The sequence below is a fragment of the Octodon degus genome, unplaced genomic scaffold (genome assembly GCF_000260255.1).
Source record: "Octodon degus isolate 3935 unplaced genomic scaffold, OctDeg1.0 scaffold00107, whole genome shotgun sequence".
Taxonomy (NCBI): Eukaryota; Metazoa; Chordata; class Mammalia; order Rodentia; family Octodontidae; genus Octodon; species Octodon degus.
In genome coordinates this window covers 878071-888941 of record NW_004524683.1, presented here as the reverse complement: position 1 = coordinate 888941, position 10871 = coordinate 878071, and the positions used below count along the sequence as shown (strand labels likewise).

The following is a 10871-nucleotide window of genomic DNA, read 5'->3' as shown; positions in this document are numbered from 1 at the left end:
GACAAAAAAAAAAAAAAAAAAAAAGTTAGTTTGGGTCAGGAAAGACTAGGTGGGGTAAATGAGGTCTTTCTGGATACCTGTAGGAAGTGTCATGAGCCACGTCATGAATGAATGGAGTATGTGCAGGGGACAGTTTGGAAACCTGTCTGGATTTAAAAGTTAGAGTGGAAAGTAAAGATTGGTTAGGTGTCATGTTTGTGACATATGACAGTAGATTTCTTTCCTTAATAGGAAGTGGTAGGTACTTTGATTACTTTTATTTGAAAAGTATTAAAGATGAATCCATAATTCCTGAATTTAAAAAAGATGTAAATTAAAAAGTCCTTTCTGCCTATTTGATCATATCCTTTGCATAGGATGAATGTTAGCAATTAGACATCTATAGGGCCAGCCAGATAGCTCAGTGGATTAAAGCACCTGCTTAGGCAGACACAGGGCCTGGGTGTTTGAACCCTGGCCTGCCATGCTGGCCCTACCCCTGGGGTGCACTGAGATGGAGGCCAGTGAGACTGGGTGTGGTGGCACATGCCTGTGATCAGCCCTTGGGAGGCTGAAAACAGGAGGATCACTACAAGTCCAAGCTGCATAGTGAGACCCTATAGACCCTGTACTAAATACCTAAAACAAAAACAAAAAAATTAGACATCTGCGTCTTCTGTTTTCCATTGCTGGGACAAAATACCAGATACCCACAATTTAAAGGAGGAGGAGTTTATTTTGGCTCAGTTTCAGCCCATGGTTGGCTGGTTTTAGCAGAAAGAGGATGGCAGGGGAGCATGATAGAGGAAAAGATGTTCAACTGTGGCAGTCACAAAGCAGTGAGAGAAAGATGGAGCCGAGAATACTCTTGCAGGTCATGCCTCCAGTGGCCACCCAGCCAGGCCCTACCTCCACAGCACATTCAGCTACTGGGCTTATGGGTGGATGTATCCGCTGTGATCCAACTTCCGCTTGTATGAGAACTTCGGTGGGCTGCCAGATCTAACCTAGAGCACCTTCCTTTTATTCAAGCTTGTATAGACATAGGGAAGGAAGCAGTCATACATGTGGGGACACCTGTATGTTAGGAAACCGTTATAAACAGGGTAATATCTTAAATATGTGTATCTGTCTCTCTGTCTCTGTCTGTCTCTGTCTGTCTCTGTCTGTCTCTGTCTGTCTCTGTCTGTCTGTCTGTCTGTCTGTCTGCCTGCCTGCCTGCCTGCCTGCCTGCCTCTCTCTCCCTCCCTCTCTCCCTTCCTCTCTCTCTCTCTGAGACAGGGTCTTGCTGTGTGGTTCAGGCTGGCCATGAGCTGACTTTACTGTCCATGCAGGTTGCAAACTGGCAAGGATCCTCCTGCCGTGGCCTCCTGAGTGGCTGGGATTACAGATGTGTGCCACCATGCCTGGCAGTCCTTATATATAATAATTCTTCATATCCCAGAACATGATTGTATGGTTTGCCTCTTTCTTCTGATTGTTTACAGTTTTCTAATTTTTTATTCATTATTATGCCTTGTGTCTAGTTGTCCCCCCAAAGCCTCAGGCAGTCATGGGGAGACTTCTGGAGTTTGTGATTGATTCTTGATCCAGTGCTGGGATTGTGAGTGTGAGTGCCCTGGGGCAGGTACTCTGCAGTACAGTGTAAGGAGGGGGAGAGGCTAGCTAGTGCTAGCAGTGCCTGAGAGGCTAGCAGTGCCTGAGCCACTGCCACTCCTTTTGCTCTTTTGCTCTTTGTCGCTTTAGCCATGAACGGCTGCTTTCTGTGCCATGTGCCATTGCCTTGGAGCCAGTTGAGTATGGATTAAAACCTCCACCGACTGTGAGCTAAATAAACTTTCTTTCCCTCATTTTGGGCATCGGGTATTTTGTCCCAGCAGTGAGAGAAAAAGTAACCGAGACATTCTTCCAGTGCAGTCAGCGTTCTTCTATTGTGAGCCAGGGCTCACTGCTCCATTTCTACAGAGATCAGTAATGTTTCATCTGGCTTTTGCAGAACCGAAAAAGCTTTCATTTCCCTCCCTCCTTCCCTCCCTCCACTTTCCCTCCTTTGTTCTTTCCTCCCCTCCCTCCATCCCTCCGTCCCTCTTTTGTTTTTTTTTTCTTTCTCCCTTCCTTTCCTCCCTCCTCCCTTTCATGCAGGAGCTCTACATCTTGAGCTATACTCCCATGAAAAAGCTTTTTATCGAGGGCTACTCATCATTGCAGTAGGATATTAAAAATCTCAGATCAGATCAAGGTCAGGGATATAGTTGAGCAGCTCAGCGTCTGCCTGGCAAGTGCAAAGTCCTGAGTTCAATTTCCAGTACCAAACCCCCCTCAAATCTCTCTCCCCCATGAGTTGACATCAGAGGAATTTTTTTAAGAAGAAAGAGAAGAGAAACTACTGGTTGACTGGTGAGAAAGGGAAATTTTAACGGTTTTGCGTAGACAAAATGATCATCATGTCCCTTTGAAGGTCTCATGTTCCTTTTTGAGGATTTTATGTTTGTGGTGTCAGAAGATTCATATCTTTTGGCAAGCTGGCTGGTTCTGCTTATGTTTGTCCGTCCCTCCGTCCGTCTGCCCTTCCTTCCTTCTTTCTTTTTGGTGGACCCGGGGATTGAACTCTGGCCCTTGTGCTGGCCAGGGAAGCACTTATTCCACTGAGCCATCTCCCTGGCCCTGGTTCTACTTACATTCTTCACAGTGTGGTTTCAGGCTGTCCTTAAGTAGATTCCAGAGACACTGTGTTGTCTGGTGTACTTAGACCTTAGCTGATTTCATTATTGTATTGGGCACGATTTTGTATTTCTAATTCTAAATTTAAGATAGATTATTGAACAACCCAAGTGAATAAAAATACCTCAGTGTTTCAGCTTCTGGCCCCTAGATGGCTCCCTGCGACAAGGCTGAGCCTCCTGTCCTGCTTTGCTATGAACCTGTTTCTCTTTAGATCACAGCTTTTTCATTTTTATGGGTATACTACAGACCAGAGTAATAATTCCTTGTTGTATAGGGCTAGATTTAGCTGCCAGTAGTATTTGTTATACTGGGAATTCTGTTGCAGTAGATATACTGTGTAGTGGTATCTCATTTCATGAATCTGATTGTTCCCAAATTCCAGAAAGGATATCCATGGTTGTGTTTGTCTTTTGCTGTAGAGTTCACAAATGGAAATAAAATTTTGCCAAACACTTTTGTTTGTGAACCAAACTGTTGGCAAACAAAAGTGTTTGTGAACCAGCGTACCTCTGTGCTTGGCATCAAGCCGCTACCACACCTGGCTACTCATGCTTTTAAAATAAGGTTATTACAACTGAAATTTTAAATTTAATTCATTTAAGATTAATAATCAGTTCAGTTACTGGAAAACATTTAAATATGTTTAGAGTAATTGTTGTAAAGTGAATCAACCTTTACAACAGTGTATTTCATGAAATCTAAATGTAAATCAAACACTTTGGAAGAAAATTTACATCTAAGATGCATTATGTTCAGATTTTTTTTTTTTTTTGGTACTGGGTGGGGATTGAAGTCAAGACCTTCAGCTTGCCAGGCAGGTGCTTATGGCACTGAGCTACTTCCCCTAAGATGTGTTGTGAGTGCGAAATATACATAGGATTTTGAAGTTTTAAAGGGAGGAAAATGTGAAAGTCTTAATTTTAAAATATCAATTACATGTTAATTCTAATATTTTAGACTTATTTGATTAAAATATATTCAAAGAAATTTCATTGCTGCTTTTACTTTTTTAACAGGGTTGCCTGAAAACTTGTGGTTAGCATATAAGGTTTTCACATATTTGTTGTAGACTCCTGAGAGTAGTCCAGAAAGAGACTTCAGAGGCTGCTGCCTTTATCTGACTTGGATCTATGGCTCTTGATTGCTACACTTCCCACCATTTTATTAATCTTTACCTAGTTTCATAATTTTTTCCTTGGCAGAATTTGCCACTCAGCTTGGCCTTTGAGTACTTACGTTTTGGTTTATGTGAGCCTGTGAAATCGGTTGTGAAGTTAGCAAGGTTAAGTCAGCTCTTGACTGGATTTTAGATCAGAGAGTCTGGAATTGGCAGCCATTGTAAACTGTTCTTATTGCAGACAGCACCTGCGAACATTAGGAGTTAAAATTTTTGTGGAAAAAGAGATTGTATAGAAGAACTTTATTTATTTATTTATTTATTTATTTATTTATTTATTGTATTAGTCCATATTTACCATACATAATGATCACCTCTATTGTAGGGAATTTATATGTGCATATCATATATCATATTTCTTAATTTTTTCCCCATACCCCTCCTTTCCCTTCCATCCTTCTTCCATTCCCCATTTGCAAAAGCTGTGTTTGCATTTTTTTCCTTTCATTCTCTCTTTTAAAATCCCCTATGCCTTCCCTCCCTTTCCCCTGCCCCTTCCCTTGCTCCGCTTCCCATTTGAACATGTTGAGAAGTGCGGTATAGGCATTCTTGTTAGCAATCCTCCTGCTAACCCTTCTAAGAACTGAAGAAATAAATGGATATCTGGGTGTCATGTATAAGTGTGTACCATCTCATGACACCCAGATATTTATTTTCTTTCTTTAAATTAAGCCCATTTTTTCTTAATCAAGGAGAATGGCTGAGTAGTATCTCCTTTAGAACACTTTATAGACCAAAACAATCTTTTGTTTATTCATTCAGCAATCATTTATGCAGTTTTTACTGTGTAGCAGGCCATCTGCTAGCATGGGGAACACAGAGAGGGCTGAGACAGCGAGTGAGTTTTCCCTCTGGAATATTTACAGGGGAACTGTGACCATCTGCTCTGGAGCCATGGGAGCAGAGGTGGCTGCATTTTCTGAGCATCATTTTGTCCTTATCCTGATCAGCTACTTTTCTGATCACTCAGCTGTGCCCATCTGTTCAGTCAGTGCAAGATTATCTGGGTGACTTCTTCCCTACTCTTTCACATTCCTGCTCAAATGTCACTGTTCGTGAGACCTACCCTGATTGTCATCTATGAAGATGTCAGTCTACCCTATTGCCATCTATGGCTTTGCACCACCAGTGTTTATCCTCTTATACATACTTACTGTCTTTTATAACATTGTTATTTACATTTTAATTTATTCTTGTCTGTATCACCCTATTACCTTCCTCTTAAAGATGATGATGGATAAACAGAATCCTTAGATAATCTGTTCACCTCCTTTATCCCCTTTGCCTTGAATAGGTCCTGCCGCATATTAGATGCTTGATAAACACTCTTAGAATATTGCCTCATTGATCATTTATTTATTTTGTTTTCTTCTTTGCATGTTTTCCTGCAAAGCCATGGTTTGATGGCTATATTCATGTTGATCATTTTTTAAAAATGGGCTGTTCAGGTGGTCGGGGAGATGGCCACCTCTGGGGAAGAGCCTCAGATCCTGGTCCAATACTTGGTATTATGAAAAGGTCTGTCCAGGCTCCATTCTCCTGGCCAGTGGGTGTGTTGGTGGCACAGGCCTGTCATGCAGCCACTGTGGCTTTGCATCTCCACCATGACCACCCACACACCACAGCTTGTCTTGGGGATCTGGAATGCATGCACAAAGTAGTGAGATGACACTAAAGCAGCTGACTGAGACCCTGTCACAGAAGAACACTGACTACATGCTGTACCTGAGCAGCCAGAGAATATTTCTACTCGCATTGCATCCTGGCCATACCCCAAAGAAGAAATGAACCAGTATTAGAAACAGTTCAATTGTTCAAATGACCGCTGTTGGTATAGATGACTACCAGGCATTGGAATGCTAGCATCCCAAAGCCTCACATATATATACCTTTCAGCATCAGCTGGTCTTTGCTTCCAGTTTATCTTTTCTGTATTAGGGAAGGGTCTACAGGGTGTTCAGGGTCTCACTACTAGATTGGACTTGTAGTGATTCTCCTGTTTACAGCCTCCCAAGTGCTGAGATTACAGGTGTGCACCACCACGCCTGGTCTCAATTGCCATCTCAATGCGCCCTGGGGTCGGGGCACAGCAGACCCAGGGATCAAAACCCTGGCCCCTGTGCCTGCTTGCAGGCACTTTAATCCACTGAGCTATTTGGCTGGCCCTTTTTTTTCTTCCAGTTTTGATAGCTTCTTGAGAGTCAAACTCAAATGATCAAATTAAAGTTGTCATTAGTAAGTACTTCCTATTAATAATAGTATTAAGTAGCAATATTATCTAGGGGTCATAACTCAAATAGAAGATTTTGTTTGATTCCAACATGGGGATCAAGGGAACTCAGTTTTCTTTCTTTTTTTTTTTTTTGTTAAAAATAATGGAAAAAAAATAAAGGAGTTCTTCTAATTACACTGGTTTAAAACTTCGCCTTTGAGTTCCTTATTTCTTATTCATATCTTATTATCATAGTTTATGGAGTTTTAGACAGCATCATCTTTAAGATATAGCATTGTTTTATGTATTAGAGAAAAATTCTACTCATTACACTAAGACATGCAATTGACCATAAGACATGTTTCAAAATCAAAGATGTTAAAAAAATTGTGTTTATTAAAAAATTGTGTTTATATACACTTATATGTATATATATGTACTTCTCTAAAATGAAATTTGTAAAGTACCGCTGTTTTGGTTAAAAACATTTACTATGCTTAGAATAAGCAAATGCTTGGTATCATAGTATTTGTAAGAAACTCTTACCTTTGTCACCTCTTTATTACATTTTGTTTTTTCCTTCTCTCTTACAGTTTCCAGGCAGGGTTGTTCCAACTGATAAACATCTTGAGGTCTTGATCAATAAGTATGGATTATCTCCCCACCCAGTTGTTGCTCAGATATTTGGGTCTGCTGGAAGAGAGCACATGGAAAAATATGGTATTTAAAAAATCTTTTATGTTTCTTATTAGTTATGTACATGAGATAAAAAGTAATAGATATCTATTAAGGAACTTTGGAGAGTATCAGGATATATATGATATGATCTTTTAATTAGGTTGAAGAAGAAGTAGTTTCTGTACTGAAAATTGGATATATTTCTTAAGGAAATACCTAGGATACTGCACGCTAGAAAATTGAAATAAGAAAAATAGCACAAGTCAAGCATTGTGGTGTACACCTGTAATTCCAGCACTTGGGAGGCTGAGGTAGGATTGCTGTGAGTTCGAGGCCAGCCTAAACTACATAGTGAGTTCAAAGATAGCCTGAACTACACAGTAAAATACTGTCTTAAATTAAAAAAAGAAAAATAGCACAAAATGAACTATAACATGTGAATTATCAATTCTGATTATATAGTGGACCATCAACTTATGACTGGCCTGACATATGAACAATTTATATTATGACTAGAATTTTAGTTTTAACTTATAACCAGTATTTTGAGTTATGGCATGAATGCCAGTCACTTGTGCTTCCAGATGGTCTGATACGGATTCAACCCTTAAAGAACTCGGAGGGGCTGGGAGATGGCTCAGTAGAATAAGCGCTTCCCTGGCAAGCGCACGCAAGGGCCTGAGTTCAATCTCTGGTTCTGCCAAAAAAAACCAAAACAAAACCAAAAAAAAACCAACCTTACAGAGCTCTGGAAGGAACATTACAACATCCTTTCCCGTATGGGGCTAATTGAGCAATCCTGGACCAGTGTCTCCCTTAAGGACACAGAGATCTGCCTGCATACAGGGTGGAGTCTTTGAAGGCTGTGTAGAGAAGCCTGAGCCTTCAGTTGACAACTTGAGTTATAGCCAGCCCTTGGGAATAAGTTGAATTTGTAAGGAAAAGGCTCACTGTATTGAGGTTAAAACTTGTTCCTGATGATATACAGAATCTGAAAAAAATAAAAATAAAAATAAAAAATATATATAATCAATGTTATTTATATAAATATTTCAATACTAAATTTATCAAAGTATCATGAGATTAATATAAGTTATCTTTGACCTGATTACTCAAAATGGAGGCAGTTGGCATCCAGTTTTTTTTTTTTTTTTTTTGTATTTTTAGTACAGGGTCTACAGGGTCCCACTATGTAGATTGGACTTGTAGTGATCCGCCTGTTCATCCCAAGCACTAGAATTACAGGCGTACACCACCATGCCCAGTCTCGATCACCATCTCAGTGCGCCCTGGGGCAGGGCCAGCACATCATGCCAGGAATTGAACCCCAGCTGCTGTGCTCTGCTTAAGCAGGCTCTTTAATCCGCTGAGCTATTTGGCTGGCCCTTTAGCTTCCAGATATTTATTGGTACAATAAACTGCTGAAGTGTGTACACATTTTTTTTGCGGGGGGGGGGGTGCATGGTCTGTGTTGGTGGTAAACCTAGGGCCTTTGCGTGCTAGATAAGTGCCTGCCACCGAGTTCCACTTCTGACTCTTAATAATAGATTTATATAGCCAAATTTTATTCCTAATATTTAAATCTATCAAAAGTTTATTATTACTTGTCATTCCATACGGTTTTATGAAGTTAAACTATTTGTTTTTATTTTGTAGGAAAACATCCTAGTTCTTTGATGGCCAGCAGTGGGCCTGTCTTAGCGAGTTAGGTAGAGCCCCAGTTTCAGTGTATCAGTCTGCTTGTGCTACCATAACAAAAATTCTATCAACTAGGAGCTTGTACAGCACAGTTTTTTCCTGCATAATTCTGAGCATTGAGATGTCCAAGAGCAGGCCTCTGGCAGATTCATTGTCTGCTGAGAACCTGCTCCATGGTTCATGGAGGACATCTTATGTCCTCACACAAGAAAGGCAAGGAGAGCTCCCAGGTATTCTTTTATAAAGACAATAATTCCTTTTTTTTTTTTTTTTTTTTTTTTTGAGACAGGGTCTTGGTTTGTAGTGCAGGCTGGCCTTGAACTCATTATGTGGCCTAGGCTGGCCTCAAAGTCATGATGATCCTGCTGCTTAAGCCTCCTAAGTGCTGGGATTATAGGCATATGCCACCATGCTTGGCCCACTAATTCCATTCTTGAGGGTTGTGTCCTCATGCTCTAATTACCTCCCAAAGATCTCACTTCCTAATAGCATCCTAAAGTGATTGCAGGTAGTATCAACTTGGTGATATGAACTTGAGAGGGGCATGAACATTCAGTCTATGGTATCTCCAAAGGTACCGTTTCCCATTCACACTGTGGTGAGACCTTCAACATGCGATTCTAGGACTGGGAAACACAATCCAGTCTGTGGCATTCAGGAACCAAAATATGTAGTAATTATCAGTTACCACGTAACAATAAGTCCATTTTTATTTTTGTTGTTTTGGTGCTAGGAGTTGAACCTAGGGCCTTAAGTATGCTAGGCCAGCACTCTGTTGTTGAGACATACTGCTCAGCCCACTCCTTCTATTTTTAAAAATTATTTTCGTTTTCATCTCAGTTTTCTAGTTGCCCTCTTTGTAAGCTCATGTGCCTTCTTGCAGTCTTTAGGAAGCTGAAAGCTCTTACCTCAGAATTTTCCTCTGGCTTTAGTGTCCTATATGCTACCCTTTCAAGGTCAGCTCTTCTTATCCTTTAGGTATTAAAAAAAAAAAAAAAATCCCTGGGTTGTGGTATAGCTCAGTGACAAAGTGCTTGTCTAGTTGGTGCTTTGAGGCCCTGGATTCCATCCCCAGCATAGCAGAACCAATCGGCAATAAACAATAAAGAAACCAAAACAGGGAAAGAAGCCCTTATCTCATATCTCCAGCATCTTACAAAAGATATTTACTCTTGGGGGTGTGTAATCAACATCTCAGACTTAACTAAGACTGTTAATTCTTTCTGTGAACTGCCCTCACCCCACTCCATTTGTGTTTTCTGAAGCTTTCTCCGTTCAATAAATAATAATTTCATCTGTCTAGAGGAGTAGGACATTGGTAAAAAACCTGAACCATTCTTGATTGGACTCATACTATACATTCACTATGTCAGAAAACCTTTTCACTCTGTTCTCTCACCACTTCTGTTGTAGTGCAAGCCATCATCATTTGTCACTTGGACATAAGAGTAACATTTCTCACATAGGAGCATCCCGACTGACTGATGTGTCTTCTGCTTATGCACTTTGACAAGCAGTTCTCTATTTTATTTTATTATTTATTATTTCATGTTGCTGGGGATTGAGTGCCAGGCCTTATGCATACAAGACAAAACTCTACCACTGAGCCACATCCCCAGCCCCATCAATTCTCTATTTTAAAGGCAGAGCTATTCTTTAAAAATCTATGTCAGATTGTTTCACACCTCTACCCAACACTGTTGTGTTCCCATCATGCTTAGATTGAAACTACTACATTGACTTTTCTGGTCCGCAAGCCTCCCCAAGGTTTTTGTGTCCACCCTTTTCAGCTCTCTGACTTGGCTCTTTTTGTTTGCCTTTTCCCACTGGGCCCCAGGGGCTCTGTCCTTTCTGTTCTTCAATCACACTTCACATTCTAACTTGATGCAGGGTCTTAGCATTGCTGTTTACAGTCCCAGAATGCAGTACCCTAAGTTACCATTAGGATAGCTGTCTTACTTCTGTCAGGAAAGTCTTCATTTAGGTATCACCTTTTACTTTTTCCCATCACTTTCTTTGCCTTCCTTCTCTTTCCTCTCTTTCTTTGTTTGTTTATATATATATATATCATTGTTAATGATCTGATATTTATGCATTTTCCTGTTTATTAGCTATCTCCCCTAGCCAGAAGGAACTTATGGAGTTTTGTTTATTTCCTATTCATTGACTGTCACCTTTAATAGTGCCTGGCACAGACTGTTTTAATTTTCAAAAGAAAGGTCTTCCATCACTATTTAAATTAGAATAGATACTCCTGTTTTTCTCTTTTGTGGGTCAGTCCCATCTTATTTTCCTTCACTATGCCTGGCACTACTTATAGTCTTGTATTTATTGTGTGGTTTTGCTGCTCATTATTTTCTTCCTTATTAGTCTATAAGCTCTGTGAAAGCACAGACCATGCCT

The 10871-nt window shown here is 40.3% G+C and overlaps 1 protein-coding gene across 1 annotated transcript in view; it reads left to right on the top strand.

Annotated features, from left to right (window-relative positions):
- The window catches only part of Scp2 (sterol carrier protein 2), a 126384-nt gene that overhangs the window by 27427 nt on the left and 88086 nt on the right, over positions 1-10871 (top strand). The window contains exon 6 of the mRNA XM_004639220.3: positions 6686-6812. Coding sequence (XP_004639277.3) covers positions 6686-6812 — 127 coding nt within the window. The remainder of the gene's footprint in view (positions 1-6685; positions 6813-10871) is intronic.